Below are 19756 nucleotides of genomic sequence, written 5' to 3'. Positions count from 1 at the left end.
TCTCACACTTTAATTTTGACGCTTATTTTATTCTTAATTAATTAAGCCCTAATAATTAAGCATAAAACACATAATTCACATAATATTCACATAATTCCTTTTCATTTCTTCAAAATGAGTTACAAAGGTTAATCTAGACTATCAACTCAATATAAATGCCTACGCTAGAAACACGAGTGTTACAGCATCTTTGTCTTTCCCCTTACCGATATTATTACCGGTTCTCTTTTTGGAGATTTGACCCTCACGGATCATAAACACTTGATTGTTCCTAGATTTCTTGATATTTGCCTCAACATTTTTGAGCATGTTATGAAGCTCATTAATGCTCCTTTCCCAGTCATTCATAGTGAAGTTCATCACAAATTGGTTGAATGACTTAGGCAATGAGGCTAGGATCACATCGTCGCTAGCTCATCCCCAAATGGGAATCCGAGGCAGGCAAGTTGCTCAACATAAGCTTTCATTTTGAGTACATGTGCACTCACAAAAGATCCCTCGGCCATCTTGAAACCAATGAAAGAATTCAAGGTCTCAAACTTCTCTTGCTTAGCCTGAACTTTAAACATGACTCTCATTTGTTCAATCATTTCAAAAGCTTCATGAAACTCAAAAGTTTTTTGAAGTTCAAGAGTCATAGTTGCAAGCATGATGCAAGCCACTTCGGTTAAATCATTAACATGTTTCACCCGAGCATCTTTTGATGCTTTCGGAGCATTAGCTGGGAGCTCTTCTGGGATAGGTTCATCAAGGACATAGTCCTTTTTCTCAAGCTTGAGAACAATTCTCAGTTGTCTAAACAAATCAAGAAAGTTGGGTCCACTTAGTTTTTCCTTTTCGATGATGGATCGAATGGTGAGTGATGAGGTGGTTTCAGTTAGGCTAGCATCTACAAAATGATAAGATTCATTTCAATATCTTCGATATAAATTTTTTTCAAAGATAATTACCCTTCAAATTAAAGTTTGAAAAAAGCTAAGATCCACATCATCCAAAATAACTTGAGGAGGTGACCCATTACTCAAGTGATTTTGTTGACCGGTAGGTTACGATAACCAATTACAACTCTTATGTAATTCTTAGATTTATGGGATCCAAAAACATTACTTTGTTTTTAAATGGCATGTTCATCTCATCTATGCCTCAAAACTCTTATGCTTAGGTGACCTTTATCACATAAGAAATTGATCAAATCATCCATTTAAAAAACATGTGAGTTATATTTCACAAATGGTTAGGTGACCTTTATCCCATAAGCAAATACTAAAACACCTTGACTATTTTTGACAACTCAAATGAATAAGGTGACCCTAAAATCCACATGACTTGCACAAAAATTCCAAGTGATTTTTAAATGGATTGCATAGATTTGAAGTTTTGTAAATAAGGGTTTTTATCAATGTTTTATTATTCTAGCATTTTAAAACATTATGCATCATGAATATTTCATGGTATATTTAAAGTGTTCCAAAAATCATAAACTTGAATTTATTTCATAAAAAAAAAATTTACCGGTTAAAACTTATATTCAATTTTAATTCGACTTTATACGGATTGAAACCGGTTTCTAACTTTGTTAATAAAACAACATTTTATTATTGAGTTATGGAGTTTAGATTAAGTTTAAAAAAAATTGTAAACCTATTATATCTTTAAAAGTTTGGCTACTTTAGAGTTTAAAAATTCAAAAAAAAAAACTTTTTATCGAAAAAACTCAATTTGGACATCTTATGTTGAAACTTTTATATAAAACTCTAAACCCCAAGTTTGAAGTTAGTTTTGTGAAAAAAATTTAAGCATGGCAAACAAATTTTCATACGTACAATATTTTATAACAACAAAAATAATCATCATAAGCATGCATTTAAGGTGTATAAACAAAGTCATTTTAAAGTAATATTTATTGTGAGCCATCGCAACAAATATTAAGTCATTTCCTAAAGGACTTATTAGGACACTTCAAGTTATTCAAAAGGCCCCATGTCTTCATAAGAACTTCATGCTCCATCTTGTTACATTCTTATAAAAATAAAATAAAAGTAGTCTAAAAACTAATTTATTACATATAAAAATGAACAAATGAAATAATACATATTTATCTATTACATTAACATATGAATAAATAAATACTAACCACAAATGTCATAATGGCTTGTTTATACAGAACAAACATATAAATAAAAGCAACACTTTGTTTTTTCTAAGGCAAATTTTATATAACCAAAATACATGGAAAATGGTTATATAAAAAATAAACACTTTTAACAAGTTGCCAAAGAAAACAAATATGGACATTTCTTTAGCCAAAGAGAAATCCATGCTTGTTTTCCAAAAAAACAAAGATTATTATAACATAAAAATCATTATAACATTTAAAAGATGACTCTGATACCACAGATGGGTTTTGATACATCAAATAGAGAGTTCTTCATAAAAACAGGCAATAGAAGCTTTAAAAATTTCGAGTAAATAACAAAACCAAACCATCAATGATCCATTTAAAGAGGTTCGAATGATATTAAAACAAACATATGATGTTTTAGAAATAACCTTTGTTTTCTTTGGACCCCTTTGGCTTTTAGGGTGTTGATGAAGATATAAAGATCAAGAAGCTTGATCTTTGCTAGAGAAGTCCACCAACAAGTATATGATACTTCAAATGATAGTTTTCTCTTATATGTTCTTTTTGTCTTTAATCCTTGAGCACTTAACTAATAAGTGTAAAAGGAAGACGCAAAAGATAAACTTTAAAAACCCAAGAACTAACTTCAAGTGAGAAAGAGGGAGAAGGGAAGGGAAGCCACAGTTCTTTTGGTGAAAGAGTGAAAAGTTTTTCAAGTGTTTTTGGTGATATACAACTAGCCTTTATATAATATTATCATGTTGTGTATTACATGCAAGGTAATGAACAAACATGATACATAAACAAGCATGGGGGGACAAGAATGTTATGGTCAAAATTATTATCCTCTAAAAACTGTAAGGAGGGTGTGTGGTTGTTAATGGGTGATTTCAACGAAGTTAGAAGGATAGAGGATATATTCTCTGAAAAAGTTTGTTATTCAAGTATGGAGGCTTTCAGTAGCTTCATCAGTGAAGTGGGACTTATTGATTTTAGCATGGAGGGAGGGTGGTTTACAAGGATGAGTGAGATGGGAGGAGTCTGAGTAAAATTGACAGGTTCCTAGCCTGTAATGTTGTCCTTACTAGATGGGAGATGGCCACAGTTACTGCTTTACCAAGACTCTCTTCAGATCATAGTACGATTATCTTGGTTAGTGAGTTTTTTTTACTATGGACGTATACCTTTTAGATTTTTTAATTCATGGTTGATGATCAAGGGGTTCGAGATCTGATTCTGAATTCGTGGGCTCAATTACTTAGCGACCTTAGACCAGATTTTAAATTGATGAAAAATTGTAGAAGCTAAAGAAAGACATCAAGGAGTGGAGAACTCAGAGAAAAACGATAGTTTTTGATGAGTATTCGGCACTCGTTAAAAACATTGTTGAATTGGAAAGTATTGTTGAAACTAGATGTCTCTCTTCTCCTGAGAGATCGCTAAGAAAGGTTTGGAAATCAAGAGTGTTGGAGACGAACACATCTAAGACTTTGTACTTAAAGCAGAAGGAAAAATTAAAGTAGGACATAGAAGGAGATGAGAATAGCAAATTTTTTCATGGGGTGATTAATTGTAAGAAAAAGAAAAAGAAAATAAATGGTCTGATAATTGATGATAGTTGGTCCACTAACCCGGTTACAATCAAGGAGGAGGTTTAGAAGTTTTTTTTGGATAAATTTAGTGAGAAGTTTCCTGCAGATCCAAATTAGTGAGTGACATGTTCAAAAAGCTTTGATAATTGTGAAAAGGAGTTTCTTGGTAACTCCTTTGCTCTTTCGTAAGTTAAGGAAGTCGTGTGGAGTTGCGGTAACGACAAGGCCTCAGGGCCGGATGAATTCACATTCAAATTTATAAAGGAATTTTGGGAGACGATAAAGATTGATGTCCTCAACTTCGTCAAGGGATTTGAGGATACAGGAAGGTTTATTAGAGGATGCAATTCCTAGTTCATTACACTCGTTCCAAAAATTAAAGATCCACTCTTTTTGAAGGAATATAGGTCGATCAACCTTATTGGTTGCATGTACAAGATTATCTCTAATATTCTAGCTTTAAGTCTTAACAAAGTTATTAAGAAGCTTGTAGGATTGGATCAACCGGCCTTTATTGAAGGTAGAAGTATTCTCAATGGGCCTCTTATCATCAACAAATTATATTATTGGGCCAAAAAGGTTAAGAAGTAGGTTTTGATCTTTAAAGTTGATTTTGATAAGCCTTTTGATTCCTTGAATTGGGGTTTCTTGGACTCGGTCATGGAGCAAATGGGGTTTAGCAACAAGTGGAGAGGATGGATGAGAGAACCCCTTTCGATAAAACTACATCATAATACTCTAAAACATGCTACATGCATATTCATAAAACAATATTTTATATTGATAGGTTAATTACAAAAGACTGGATACAAACCGACTATTAAGATTTTTACAAAATTATATATATATATATATATATATATATATATATATATATATATTACATAACTTCCCAGGAAATTAAACACTAAATACAAAAGCTATAATATTATCTATTCTACATCTTCTACTAGTACATGACTATATTGGATGCTTATCACCTGCAATAGTTTCAACATTGAGAGGGATAAGCGGGTGACGCTTAGTGAGTTCAATAACAGTTACAATATAACGCTATGCCATATACATTTCAATATGACAGAAGCAACGAGGGACAAAAAACAACAAAGACATATGTGTATCATATGACAGGCTTTCCATATCAACCAACAATCTGATTCAATGATTTACAATCAATGAGACATAATAATTTCAACTTGATATACATCAATAAAGCTTCAGCCAAAATGGCATAGAATATACAAATTCGGATTATCATTTTTGCTAGAATAGACAGGCTTTCAGCCCTACATAGCCCTATGCCAATACCAGAAGTTATACGAGTCATGCTCTACATGGCCAAAGGCACAAAGCCAATACCAGAAGTTATACGAATCATGCTCTACATGGCCAAAGGCATAAACCTGGTATAACACAGGAAAGTACATTGAATATATAACACATAACATACAATTGTCCCTATATTGAACTCACCGTGAAATAATTGATTGATAAAATGATAATTTGGGCAGCACTTCGCCTCTAAATATGACTTTCTTTGACGAAACCGAGGGTTTTTGTTGAAAACTGGACCTTGCGCGGGAAGAGTTTCTACTTGAAAATATTATTTCTCAGGTCTTCGGGGGCGTCGGGACTTGCTTCGGGTGTCGGGGATGTTTTCTAGCCTTCGAGGGGGGGTGTTATGGTAGAAATAAGGAAAGTATAAGGTGCAAATATGTAAGATTTTTGTAAACTTAATTTGGCAGCCTCGCACCCCTATTTAAACTATGTGAAGCCCCAGATTACGTTGGGCGTAACTCCTCGGTACGTTGGGTGTACTGTGTGGCAGTGTCCTACGTTGAGTTTAACTTTGGTATGCTGGGCGTACGAGACGTGGCAATGGTTCGGAACCCGAGCCTCGGACGTGGCTGAGTTAGGACACGCGTCGTCATGCGAAGGTGCCTGGTGGCTGATACGTGTCTTCGTAGTACGTTGGGCGTACGTACGAAGTACGTTGGGTGTACTTCTCCGGCCAGCCTCGTAATTTATGCCACAAACTTCAAAATTCCATAACTTTTGCATACGAACTCCGTTTTTTACGTTCTTTATATCCACGTGTAGGTGAAATTATGCTCTACAACTTTCGTTTAGACTCCGTAGGCTAATTTTGACTTTATTTTTAATATTATATTGTTAATGGACCGGGACATGAAAAGTTCGTTAAAAATTCATAACTTCTTCATCCAACGTCCATTTTTGTCTGTCTTTTACCGTTGTACAACTATTGACGAGACCTTCGATTCTCGTTTAGGTTGTGTCGGCTAAAAACCACTCGACCTTCATTTCGAGTTTTTAGCTGTATACTACTATATTGAAACTTAGAAAAATCATAAATTACTCATACGAAGTCAGATTTGGACGTTCTTTTTATGAAATTCTCGGTTTAATGAATACTATGACTTTCATTTAGATCGCTAAAGCTAAAAGGTAGTTTATTGAAACTCACTTTTTACGCTAAATAGTGTTTTGCCGGTTTTGTCACGGATCTTCGATTGGTCATAACTTCTTCATTATAACTCGGATTTTGATGAGGTTGTCGCCTAAATGTTTCTAACGAGATAATCTACAAATTTCAATAACATCATTTTTAATTATTTCTAATTTTATATTTTCATGAATTTCAATAGTTGAATTTTGATTGGAATCTCATAAGACTTCCCATCACTTTTCGAATGATTCTAAACATAGTTTTACTTCAATCTCATAAAACTATCTAGTTAGAACTCAATGCTCAAAAGCATATAATATTTAATAATATTCATTTTTAAACTAACAAAACACGATAATTATACAGGGTTATTAACGTGTATGTTACAATGGAGTATGGGTTGTCTCTCATCCGGAAGAGCTTTATCACACCCCCAAACCGAAACGGCGGAAACGTTCGGGGATGGATGACGTCATATGTAGTATCACTACAATTGCATCATAGTAATCAAAGTAAACACAACCATTACATTGAATATATATATATATATATATATATATATATATATATATATATATATATATATATATATATGAGTAAATTACTGAAATCGTCCCTGTGGTTTGGTCAAAATTACATGTTTGGTCCCTAACTTTTTTTTGCACTCGGATCGTCCCTGTGGTTTGATTTTGTTGCGTTTTTCGTCCCTATGGTTAGGTAAAAATAGCATGTTTGGTCCCTAACTTTATGTATGTAAGGGACGAAAAATGCAACAAAATCAAACCACAAGGACGAAAAACGCAACAAAATCAAACCATAGGGATGATCCGAGTGCAAAAAAAAAGTTAGGGACCAAACGTGCAATTTTGACCAAACCACGGGGATGATTTCAGTAATTTACTCTATATATATATATATATATATATATATATATATATATATATATATATATACACATACACACACACATCAGAAGCAACAAAATAAAGACGTGACTATATGCTCTGTCTTCTCAAAATCTGGGGGAAGTACCTGTCTACTGATTTCCTGAGAATACAAGCATTTTTGAAAGAGTGTTATCAATAAGTTGGTGAGTCCATAAGCATGTTTTTGTAAGGAAAATATGTTAATGAATCAATGAAAATATTTGTATGTGTCCAAGAAAGTCCAATATTTTCTAACATGAGTGTGTTTGTTACTGTATCTCATAATGTATTAGTTCATAAACATAGTTACCACTAGATGTGTTGTATATTATTGTTTTGTATGGGAAATCCCATTTTTCATGAAAACCCTGGCTATCACCAGTATACATAGTAAGTTTGGAGAAACTTTGGAAAACTCTAGTATGTATAATAGTTCTATTATTTAAAATAAAACTAATTGAAGTTATTACCATTCATAAATTAATCGTATATTCTTAGTACCAACTTTATGAGTTGTTATAACCATACTTGACCATTGAATTGCCTGAACGACGTTCTTTAGGTGTGGGAATCGAAATGACTTTGTCACCCACGCCTATCGGCCTAACTGTAGCTAACAATTATGGTGCGGGATTGTCAATCCCGTATAGATCTATACACAAAATCACGTTCTCCCGCAAGGAGACTCTTGTTATAATCTCAGGACTTTTGTTAGTACTTAAGTAAGTACGCGGAGAATGCTCACTCATAAAATGCTATACTAATGATTAGGTGTAGAATAAAATGAATCAATTGAATTTACTTACTATCTATATGTTTCATAAACTATACTCTATATAGCTTATATGTGTTGATCGCAATGAATCTATGTTTTGTATATTAATAAGATGATTGTTCCATAAACTATACATATTATAGTTCATATGTTCGTTAATGTATTCAAGTCATGTTTTACATTGAAAACTACGATTATGTTGAAAACTTCCCTTATGCTCTACATAATACAAAAGGGATAAAATATCTAAATATTTTATAAAAGCATGGAAAACATATAGTTGTATCAATTGTATCAGTTCTAAGTGTATTGAAATTCTTTTTGTATAATTTATCAAGATTAATGATGTTTGGCTTGTATCCCCCCTAAAAACATTAAAAGCAGTAAAGGTATAGGGGTATGAACTCACCTGATTGTGAGTGACTTGGATGAATGATAAAGATAGGATGCTTGGCACGCTAAGTGAAATCCCGAGCACAGTACGGTCCTATTAAGCACATATTAACATGTATAGGCCTACAATTAGTGTCTAAAACCACTAACAAGCATAGGAAACACCCTTAGGATGTAGGAAACACTTACAATGAAGTGTTAGAATCAAGAATGAGGGACAAGAAGGAGTTTACGGCCAACCACCATGGGTTTACAGCCTAAGATGTGTTCACGGACCATGAACACATGAAGGATTTATGGCCCATCTATGAAGGGTTCACGACCCTATAAAGGGTTCACGGTCGTGAACTCTTCAAGATCATAAAGATGGTGATGAAAGTGATGAATCAATGGATGAATATGAAGCACTTTACATGAATAAGATGAATAACAAGTGAAAAGGGAGAATCACTTACTCTTGTGGGGTGGGAAAAGAGCTTTTGTTGGATGAGTCTAGAGAGAATCTTGAGGACTTTTTGGCCAAGGAGGGAAGAAATGAGGAAAAATGAAGGATATATATATATATATATATATATATATATATATATATATATATGGAGAGGGGTTCACGGCCCAACATGGGTTCAAGACCGTGAACCTAGTTTGCGGCCGTGAACACCCTTTGAAGAGTTTTCTGTTTCGATTGCATTCCTCTAATCCCAAGCTAACAATTCTCAACATCCAACTCTTAAGTGCACTAGACTTAAAGACTCTCAAATTGACCCTAAACACAATAAGGTGATAGCAGAAACAAGTCTGACTTTTATTGAAATAATTTTGACTTAAAAAAAGATTTTGGGTTGTCACAAGCTTCTATTCTTATAAACGGTTCCACCACGAAGGAGTTTGACATTAAGAGGGGAGTTAGGTAAGGCGATTATTTAGCTCCTTTTCTTTTCATTCTTACCATGGAAGGTCTTAGTATCACTTTAAGGAAGGCTTGTGATCAACATCTTTTCCAAGGTATTCCTCTTCCTAATAGTGATACTTCTTTATCTCATCTTGTTTATGTGGATGATGTTACTTTTATTGGAGAATGGCCCGAGATGAATTTGATTAATCTTAATGGAATTTTAAGGTGCTTCTTTTAGCTTTCGGCTTGAGAGTAAAACTCCATAAAAGTAACGTTATTGGTATGGGGGTGGAATATGTGAAGATTGAGCGCGTTACTAGTATTTTGTGTTGTGAGCCTGATAGATTTCCTTTTACTTATCTTAGACTTCCCATCAGATCTAACATGAAGTTAGCTAGATCTTGGAATCCTATAGTTGAGAAGTTTAAATCAAAGTTATCTTCTTGGAAAGCTACTAATTTATCTTTTGGAGGCCATCTCACTCTTGTTAGTTCCGTCTTAAGTAGTCCCCCCCCCCTTACTATTTTTTGCTTTTTAAAACCCCAAAAAAGATTATTGATTGTTTGGAGGGTATTAGGAGAAATTTCCTTTTGAATGGGAAAGGTGATAGTAAAAAGATCCATTGCATGGCTTGGAATACGGTGGTCATGCCCAAGAGAAAAGGAGGTCTAGGTATTGGGTGCCTTAGATCTTTAAACCTATCCCTCTTAGCTAAATGGACATGGAGGCTTAAAAAGGAAGGTAAAAATCTTTCGTTAAAATGTATAAAGGCTTGGCATAATATTAGTGGTATTGACGGTGAATCTATTGCAAGATCTTGTCTTTCGGGCACGTGGTCAAATATTACAAATTTATATAATGATTTGGAGGATTGGAATATTGACTTGGATCTACTCTTTGAAAAAATAGGGAGGAAACGACACCTATTTTTGGAAAGATAAGTGGATGTATAGGGTTGTTGTCAAGGATATTTTTCCAGATTTATATAAGTTAGAATTAGATAAAAACTGCAAGGTGATGGATGGCCTGCCAAGCATCACTACAGGGGGAGGAAAAGGGAGTTTCTGGTGCTGGAAAAGAGATATTAAAAGAGGTAGAGAGTCGGTATCTTTGGTGGAGTTAAACAGGAAAATGAGGGAGGTTTCCTTAACTATTGATAATGATTCGTGGAGGTGGAATGGAACCGAAAATGGCATTTTTTTCAGTGAATTCTTTAAGACAATGTATGGCAGATTCATGTTTTGATGGTGATGCTACTAACTTTATATGGGTTAGTTGGATTCCCTTGAATGTTAATTGCTTTGTGTGGACACTTATGCTACACAGAATTTCGGTGGCTTGCAATCTTGTTATAAGAAGTGTCTTTTTAGACTCATCCTTATGCAGGTTCTGTCAAAAGGAGGATGAAGAAGTTTGTCCTGTTTTTTTTTTTCACTTGTGAGTATGCTATTGAGGTGTGTAAATGGTTTTGTTCATGGGTTGGTTTGCAAATTGGCATTCCTCATGATTTCTCTTCTCTTATCTCCACAATTAACTCCATGGGCATGCACAAGAAGTAGTACAAGTTAGTTTTGGCTTGATCATACTCGGTGTTGTGGTTTTTGTGGATTTCTAGAAACAATCTTCTCTACAAAAATCGGAAGTGCAATCCTATGACGATGGCGGATGAGATTCAACTTGCTTCTTATAATTGGATCAAACATAGAGCTAAATTTGATACGTTATGTTGGATTTCCTTTCTTGTAACATTTAGTTTTCTCTAGCATTTTGTTAGTTCGTTTTAATATATTTCTGTCGTTATATATATATATATATATATATATATATATATATATATATATATATATATATATATATATATATATATATATATATATACCTATCTAATAAAAGAATAGTTTTATTCTCCTTTTGACATGTGTCATCTTATTAAGCCTCCTAATTAATGCATATTTTATTCTCATTTTGTCATGTTTCATCATATTATATCTCCTAATTAATACATGACATTTGAAAACCTATTAATTCTCCATTTCAAATTTCAAATTTTAAATTTCTCAATCTAATTATATTAAATTAATAACATTAGAATAAAAATTAAAATAAACTTAATACACATTATAAAGTGATATAATTTCACATATTTATTTAAATCAATGATTAAAATTTATATAACTAAAAAAATATCTCAACTAGTAATTTATTTAAAATAATTGATTAATAATTTTTAGTTTTATTTTAAAAGTTTAAATAATTGTATAACTGTGGTTCCCACGGGTTATAAACTAGTATATATATATATATATATATATATATATATATATATATATATATATATATATATAAATAAATGAATAAGTTTATTCTCTTATTGACAAGTGTCATTATATTATAACTCCTCATTAATATTATATGTCTCATATAATGTCACTTGTCAACATATTAATTATCCATTTTAAAATTTAAATTTCCCACCTTAATTACATTAAATTTTAATTCAAAATTTAAAAATTTTCACTTTAATTGTATTAAATTAATAACATTAGATTAACAAATAAAATAAAATTGATACAAATTATAAGATAATATAACTTCACGTATTTATTTAAATCAATTATTATAATTTGAGATAACTAAAAAAATATCTTTTAAATACAATTTTTTTTTAAAGTAAGTGATTAATAACTTTGATTTTTTAATATGAAAATTTAATTAATTTTATAACCGTGGTTCTCACGGGTTAAAAAACTAGTATATATATATATATATATATATATATATATATATATATATATATATATATATATATATATATATATATATTCTAATAAAAGAATAGTTTAATCTTCTTTTGACATGTGTCATCCTATTAGGCCTCCTAATTAATACATATTTTATTCTTTTTTTGCCAAGTAGCATCCTATTAAACCTTCTAATTAATACATACCACTTGTCAACCTATTGATTCTCAATTTCAAATTTCAAATTTTAAATTTCTCACTCTAATTAAATTAAATTAATAACATTAGAATAAAAATTAAAATAAAATTAAAAAAAATTATAAGATGATATAATTTCACATATTTATTCAAATTAACGATTATAATTTTATATAACTAAAAAAATTCTTTTTAATTAATAATTTATTTAAAATAACTAAATAATAATTTTGAGTTTTCATCATGAAAATTTAATTAATTTTGTCAACGTGGTTTCCACGGGTTATATATATATATATATATATATATATATATATATATATATATATATATATATATATATATATATATATATAAGGACCAAATTGGTAATTTAATCTTATATATTTGAATTTTAATTGCGTCATACAACTGGAGGCGGCCATTAGAGCCGCCAGAAACTTCTAGCTTGTCCTTCTTCGCAAATCGTACCTACCCCTTCCTGTCTTCTTCATCTTTATTTCAGTACATTCGAATCCGGAAGGGAACTGCTCATTTCATTTTGGTGATTTTTGAATCAAATTACAGAAATTTGATACGCAGTTGTTCAAGATGTGGAACCGAACGTTCGGAAAAACCGAAACCGACGTGGAGTCGGGGTCCAGTGAACCGCTGTATCCGACGATGGTGGAGTCACCAGATCTCCGGTGGTCTTTCATCCGCAAGATATACACGATTGTCGCCATACAACTACTTCTTACAGCTGTTGTTGGTGCTATTGTCGTCTCTTATCATCCGATCGTCATTTTCCTCACTACCACGAGAGGCGGATTCGCTTGTTACATTCTTATCATAATTACTCCATTCATAAGTAAGTTCAAAGCAAAGTACTTCACTTTTTGTTTTCATTTGATTATTTTAGTAATCGATTGAATAGTTTTGCGTTGTTATGTTGTGTAGTTCTGTGCCCTTTGTCTTGCTATTATCAGCGGCATCCTGTGAATTATGTGCTGCTAGGGATCTTCACCATCGCCCTTGCTTTTGGTATTGGCTTGTCATGTGCTTTCACTAGCGGTGAGTTGAAATCAAACACTTGAATTTCTTTTTACCAGTTTATATGTTGTAGTAGATACACATACACTCAAAATCATGTGAAACAATTGCAGGGAAGGTGATTCTGGAAGCAGTGATTCTAACAGCTGTGGTGGTTGTGAGTCTGACTTTATTCACATTTTGGGCGGCAAAGAGAGGATCCGACTTCAATTTCTTGGGTCCTTTCTTATTTGGTGCTCTTATGGTGCTTATCGTATTCTCCATCATTCAGGTCTGTATCCCTCCCCCACAAATGGTGTTACATTACATGTTTTGGGTTCTAGTTGACCAATTTACTAAATTACTAGTCTATCCATGCAGATATTTTTCCCTATGGGAAAGATTGGAGTGATGATATATGCTGGTGTTTCTGCTATAGTCTTTTGTGGTTACATTGTGTATGACACCGATAATTTGATTAAACGATACTCATATGACGAATACATCTGGGCTGCTGTGGCTTTGTACCTTGATATCATCAATCTTTTCATTTCCTTGCTCACTATACTCAGAACCGTTGATAGATAAACACATACACACAAACATTTGGTATGAACTTGTTGAAAAAGACTTTGCTTCATTATTGTTGTAACATTTGAATATTGTTGATGAATTAGTTTGTTGTTGTAAGTTGTAAGGTTAGGAAGTAGTTGGACTTTGTGGTTTGTGAGAACACAACGGGGAATATTCTTTTTTCCCATGTCATAGAAAGGAAGAAATTTTAAGTTGAATATATGAATGAATGCTGATTTGGTCTATGTTTGGTTTTGTTTTGTATAAACAAATAAAATTGACAAGAGAATATTTTGATTTAATAAAATGACAAGATAAAATAGAGGAATAGAATATTGTAATATTATATCTAGCCAAGGGCCCAAGGCCAATGTATGTTTGGTTTATGAAAATGTATCGATAACTATCAACTACCAACACCAACCAAACGTATATCATTAAATTCATTACACACCCCTATCAAATAAGCCTATAACTATAATTATAAACTCCCTAAACCTGCCAGCTATTAGCCATACTACACACACAGACCTTTACAATGTTTGTCGTCGTACAAAACAGCAAAACTAAGTAGTAGTAGGAGTAGGAGGACAGTGTCCCTAACTAACCTTAAAGGCTTAAACCTTATGGCCTTCGAGAGAGCTTCTTTTCAGCCACAATTGACAAAAGACGAGACACACCCTGAGTCCACATGTCGTATTCTCTTTGGTTCCTGCACTCAAACTCCACTACTCCACGAATGGTTGTCCTCAGCCCAAAGTAGCGCCGTTGCTCACTGCCTTCAAATAGGTGCCTCCCTGGCCACGCTGGCATGTTTTTGCAAACCTCCAAAACAACATCTACAAGTTTCACACATCACATCATCTTATTATGTTTCTTGTGTCTTTTTTATTCCCTATTAATTCTTAGGTGTAAACTCGATATTTATGTACATAAAAATCTTTTTCTTTTCTAGATTATATAAATACAGTATAAAACTGTGTGAATGAAACTAAATAATCATTTTACCTTTCCATCCCAATGTTGAAAGTAGGTTGTTACTTTTTGCATTTGTCTCTCACAGGAAAAAAGTTTTGAAACCACAGTTTATTTTTTTCCTCTATTTACCAACTAATGTACTCTCATAATTCAAAAATATCATTTATCCAGAAAAATTAAAATCACTTACTTTTCTTCTTTTTCGTGATCGTAGAGCCAACGTGTTTGCTCTTCATCTTTAGCATTACTTCACCCGTTCGATGGATATAAACAGATACAATTTTCCAATGAAGATCACCTACATTAATCGTTCAAACATTAATTATTTATTTAAAATTTCACAAGTAAAGACAAGGTTTTCAATTATTACCATTACGTGTGCGTTTAAGAAGCTCGCTACCACGAGCAAGAAGCTCTTGGTTACAAATGCCAAGAAAGTTTTCTTCCGGAAGAAGCTCTTCACAGTATCCACTACTCTTTCCATGGCTTTTGCTTTCTTTCACTCCTCTATCAACCGGTATAACCGCTGCTATATTCCATACTTCCTTCAATGCACGCGCCTTCAAAGTCGCCGCACCACGCAAAGCTACAAATACACAAGTTTTCAATTCCTTAGTGGTTTGTAGAGTACAACTAAAACTCACAATGACAGGTTGTACTGTGTTTGACATGTATTAAACTGACACTGCTACTGTCATCTAAACAGTATCAGTGTCAGAGTATTGTTTGTTTACCTGTGGCAGCTGCGGCGGTGAGGGTTAATATATCACCATGGGACTTCACATTAACAGCGGAATTAACAGCCGCGATAAGATGTTCACGTTCAGCTCCCATGGCTTCAGCGGCCTCCACGCATTGGGCGGCAACCAAGGTGGCGGCAGAGGCCACAGCCATGTCGGTTTTCGCCATTTGTTCGTCTTTTCTGGAGGCTGAAGCTGCGGCGGTGGCGGCTGCGATGGTGGCCACAGCTGCCGCCACGCCGGCAACAGAAACCGCTGCGTGAAGTTGCGCGTTGTGAGCTCTGGTCTCTTCCTTTTTCTTCTCTCGCCGCTCTTTTAACCACCTTCCAACTGTTTTTCCGGCAGGGGTGCTGCTGCCGCCTGTGTAACCACCGCTACGTGCGTTGGCAAACAGGGGTTGTAACGAGTTGTTTGCTCGAAGATACTGCAATGAGATTGATGTTTAGAAATAATTATTTTATTTTTTAAACCTGTTTATATTATTTTAATTTGTATTATGAACAGTTGTGTTTATTAGTATTATATATGGAAAAGGGAAGTATTAAATTAGATTTGACATTCGAAACTCATTTTGTACTGTAGTTTGGAATGGCGATTGGCGAGTGACCCCATGAGTGACTTAAAGAACTGTTGAGAAAACAGAGGACAAGAAGACAACTGTGATAGATAACCCACAGTCTGTAAGAACAAAGCTAGAGGGTGACATAGGTTAAAAAAAGTAGGTCGTAGATTTCAGAGGGTTATTTTCTATTGTAAATTTTACCATATCCATAAAATTACTTTTATAAAACTCGTACATCGGATAAAAAAATTGTACATTGTTGACTATCTATTTATTTATTTGCGGAATCATTTGGGAACAATAAATTCTTGTTGATAAAAGAAGCATGAAAAAGAATAATGTTTCACCCCATTTTTTACCAGCTGTAAAATTACCAAAAACCCAGACAATCAAAGATTTATATGAAGACTTGTACTTCAAGCTGGTAAAACCGTACTTTTTCCCCAAATACAATTTCTATGTCAAATAGATTGCTATATATACTTTTTCACCAAAGGCAAGGTAAATTACCATTTTAGACTTTTAGTAGTCATTGACATTGATTTGTACCTACGATACATACTTTTTTTTATTTTGTTAAATAGTAATTTAGATATTATACAATGGTACCAAAGAAATGCACCCTTGTGCTATTTTATCTTTCCATGTAACATCTTTTTAACCATTTGACGCTAAACAAAAGTTATCGTTTTTTACAGTTTTAGTTTTATGTAAATCTTACATAGAATAGTAAAATTATAATTAATTTGTTATAAATCAGCTGTTAAAATTTTACTTAAAAAAACTTAAAAACATATTATACAGAATATCTTGAAGTGTTTTTCAATTTAATCTCAACACAAATAATCAAAAACACCATTCACATTTGAAAATTTACTCTTGGGCATATCTGTAATTACATCATTTGAGAAAATTTACTTTTGGACATATCCGTGACTACATCAGCTAAATTAAATAAGATTTCACCAAATAGGAAAAAGGCACTTGCATTTATTTATCATTAAAACGATAAAAACCTATAAAAAGAATTTAAAGCCAACACCAAAAACACGAAGGGTAGTCTAAACTTGACCCTCACAGTTGGCTACTACTGGTGTCTTTTCGGGCCTTTATTAAACAAGATTCGCAAATCTTCTTATATTTCATTTTTGATGTCTTTCATCGTTCATTAAAAGATGTTATTGTCTTTTCCAAAGTAGAAAAAAATTAAATCCATGTACAACTTTAACTCTTGTTATTATCCATTCTACTTCAGTATTTCTACTCTCTTTAACACTATTTAGTATTTACCTTTACTAAAAAGGAAAGAACCGATTAATGATTGTGATAAGTTTTCAGTCCTTTTTTCTTGGATCCAACATGAATTGCAAGTCATGCATTATAAATTGTACACTGTGAAAAAGAGCAAAAAAAGGCTTAAGTTTCCTCTTTGCGTTAATGCTTTAGCGCTTTAGTACTTTACAGTTTACATACACATGTACCCCAAGCATTAAAGCTTATACGAATACAGCCTTGAGAAAGAAAAAGTAGGCATATTCTTTTCTTTGCTTATTTAAAGTGAAGTATTCTACTATGTATCTTTTACATAAAAAAAAACAGTGAGAGAGATCACTATATTGCTAATCCCCAGATCTTAGATGCTTCCATTGTTCTTGTTTTTGTCTTAATTTACTTAATTTAACGACAAAAAAGGCAAATTAATCCAGAACATCAACATCTGAGTATCTCACATAAATAATTAATCCTTTTTTTTGTTACTATTGTATATGCTTATCAGAAAGATTATCCAAGACGTATAAATAAACTGTAACTTCCGTTAACATGAAGGTAAAAAGAAAAGATGGGCAAAAGGGTTGTCGAGTAACGATAAAGTTAAAGTTTGAAGTAATAGCCGGCATCGGAGGTCCCTAGACCTAGAGTTACAGAGGGAAGGGGGGCTCACGTCATCCGCTGCCTCACTCTCTGATTTTTGTTCAGATTGGAAAGAAACCATCAGATCACAATAATTGTCTTGTCTTCCATATTACACTATTTAACAAAACAAATTCCAAACAATTTTTGGATTTTCAAGTCAAAAAGCAAAAACCGAGAGAGACAAGGGTTAAATTGAGAAATAGTAACCCAACAGATGAAAACACAATTCCTCAGTCGTCACTCATACTCGTACACACTACACACTATTTTTAAGTTTAAACATTTTTTTGGTGCCCTAAATTTCATAAATAGAAAAGATTGGAGGAGTTATTTACCTTGACGACATCGTCGTAGTCATCGGAAGGGGAGATCGGAGGACTATCGGTTTCCTCCGTCAACGTCGCATTTAAAGGTCCACTGCTGTGTGACAGCCTCCCTGATGCTAATGGCGATATATCCTGTTATCCCCACATACCCCATCAATATTAATTACTCAACAATTCCTTAAAAATACTGTAGCTACACAAAATATACCAATGTTTCTTAGTAAACCAGCTTTATAATCATTCTGTCTACAATTTAAACGTAAAAGTAACAATTAAAATCGCCAAAATATAAACATTTTTCGAAAATAAACTAATATTAGACACCTCCTACTGGTTTTTTAGAGGAACTGCAAGGAAATCATATATGTCCAGTTGCATTTATATTTCAGTAGAGCAACATTTTTCTTTGATGTACAGACGAAAATAATAATGAAATCATAAGCACAAATAGCGTTAGAAAAATTAATCGCTATGATTTTTTGAAATCATAATCAGAAAATGATGTCTTATATTGTTTACTAGTTGATTACACATTTCCTCCTTAAACCACAAGATAAGAGCACTCTGTTTGATTTCTAAACGTTTGAAATACAGTAAGAGAGAACTCACGGACTGAGACATGATGCGTTCAAGCACTAGCTGAGAAGTGGCGGAGGACGCAAACGAGAACGTGTTTCCAGACAGTAATGCGGCTGCGGCTGAGGCCGACTCCTCCGCTGCCTCGACACCGGAGAAACGGTTGTTGTTTTCCGCCGCGGCGGCAACAGAGTTTGCACCGGTATTATCAGTATTAATACCAGATTTTGGAATCAATGGAGATAGCGGAGAGTGTAGAGTTTTAGAGACCTGGAGAGCAGCAGCACTCCATGATCTCGACAAGAACTCCATCGGCCTCCTTGGACTCTCCGGCAGCTGAAAACCGCCGCCACCATGATTCTGTTCCTGCCAAATAGTATCCATTTTTTAAGCAAAAGACAAAGGTTGATGATGAGGGGTTTTTTTGTTAATATTTGATTTTGGGCGTTTTTGCGCTCTTACCCTTTTACTCTTTTAGGAATTTATATAGAAGGCGCTTAAAGAAGCGGGTTGGATGCAATCGGGTCGGATCAAATGTTATTGGTTTTTTTTATTTTTTTTTGGTCAACATTTTCTCCCGTTTGAAAACCGAGCATTCCCTTTCCGCAATTCGTTTTCATTGGTTAATGCAATGGGCCAACAAATTCAATGCACTTTGGAAGAAATGTCGACGTGTAATTCCTCGTGTTTTTATTAACTAAAATAACAACTGTTATTTCATTTAAAATAGATATTATCATATTTCCGTTCGAAAAAGTTATGACAATATTATTTTTGGATTTGCCAATTATCAAAGATATCTCTTTGGATGAATATAAGTCTCCCATTGCTCATGAAAGAATGAGACCTCAGGCGAGCTGGAACGACTCGACCAATCAGAACAATTTTGTCTTCGTTATATCTTTGAAAGAAAAAGTGAATAAGGTACTTTTAGCTAGTTGTATTATATGTTAGGGTTATTGTCACTGTA

At 33.4% G+C, this 19756-nt stretch overlaps 3 protein-coding genes across 3 annotated transcripts; 1 reads left to right on the top strand and 2 right to left on the bottom strand.

Annotated features, from left to right (window-relative positions):
* Positions 1 to 398: 398 nt before the first annotated feature.
* Positions 399 to 1018, bottom strand: LOC145067118 (uncharacterized). The gene is made up of 2 exons (XM_079014327.1): positions 1015 to 1018; positions 399 to 889 (listed from the first exon to the last, which is right to left on the bottom strand). Exons 1-2 carry the CDS (start codon positions 1016 to 1018, stop codon positions 399 to 401), a joined length of 495 nt encoding a protein of 164 aa, XP_078870453.1.
* Positions 1019 to 12513: 11495 nt separating this feature from the next.
* LOC145070024 (protein LIFEGUARD 2-like) lies at positions 12514 to 13935 on the top strand. Its single transcript, XM_079016940.1, has 4 exons — positions 12514 to 12956; positions 13046 to 13159; positions 13252 to 13409; positions 13499 to 13935. Exons 1-4 carry the CDS (start codon positions 12698 to 12700, stop codon positions 13703 to 13705), a joined length of 738 nt encoding a protein of 245 aa, XP_078873066.1. The 5' UTR covers positions 12514 to 12697; the 3' UTR covers positions 13706 to 13935.
* Positions 13936 to 14010: 75 nt separating this feature from the next.
* Positions 14011 to 19240, bottom strand: FKD1 (FORKED 1). The gene is made up of 6 exons (XM_079016939.1): positions 18820 to 19240; positions 18220 to 18342; positions 15403 to 15832; positions 15039 to 15254; positions 14859 to 14966; positions 14011 to 14529 (listed from the first exon to the last, which is right to left on the bottom strand). The coding sequence occupies exons 1-6, from the start codon at positions 19168 to 19170 to the stop codon at positions 14315 to 14317; spliced, it is 1443 nt and encodes a 480-aa protein (XP_078873065.1). The 5' UTR covers positions 19171 to 19240; the 3' UTR covers positions 14011 to 14314.
* Between the last annotated feature and the right edge of the window lie 516 nt (positions 19241 to 19756).

Source organism: Lactuca serriola, chromosome 8 (genome assembly GCF_051521515.1).
Source record: "Lactuca serriola cultivar US96UC23 chromosome 8, Lser_US96UC23_V15, whole genome shotgun sequence".
In the NCBI taxonomy this organism is placed as follows: domain Eukaryota; kingdom Viridiplantae; phylum Streptophyta; class Magnoliopsida; order Asterales; family Asteraceae; genus Lactuca; species Lactuca serriola.
Note: the sequence above shows the minus strand (reverse complement) of the source record. Positions and strands in the feature narration are given on the sequence as shown.

What these genes read in the sequence shown, in the direction of transcription:
- LOC145070024 (XM_079016940.1), top strand. Translation starts at nt 12,698, where the DNA reads ATGTGGAACCGAACGTTCGGAAAAACCGAAACCGACGTGGAGTCGGGG. An exon ending in CATAATTACTCCATTCATAA is followed by an intron (nt 12,957 to 13,045) that starts GTAAGTTCAAAG and finishes TATGTTGTGTAG; the next exon opens with TTCTGTGCCCTTTGTCTTGC. An exon ending in GTCATGTGCTTTCACTAGCG is followed by an intron (nt 13,160 to 13,251) that starts GTGAGTTGAAAT and finishes AAACAATTGCAG; the next exon opens with GGAAGGTGATTCTGGAAGCA.
- FKD1 (XM_079016939.1), bottom strand. Translation starts at nt 19,170, where the DNA reads ATGGATACTATTTGGCAGGAACAGAATCATGGTGGCGGCGGTTTTCAG. An exon ending in CACCGCCGCAGCTGCCACAG is followed by an intron (nt 15,255 to 15,402) that starts GTAAACAAACAA and finishes GTGTATTTGTAG; the next exon opens with CTTTGCGTGGTGCGGCGACT. An exon ending in GATCACGAAAAAGAAGAAAA is followed by an intron (nt 14,530 to 14,858) that starts GTAAGTGATTTT and finishes TGAAACTTGTAG; the next exon opens with ATGTTGTTTTGGAGGTTTGC.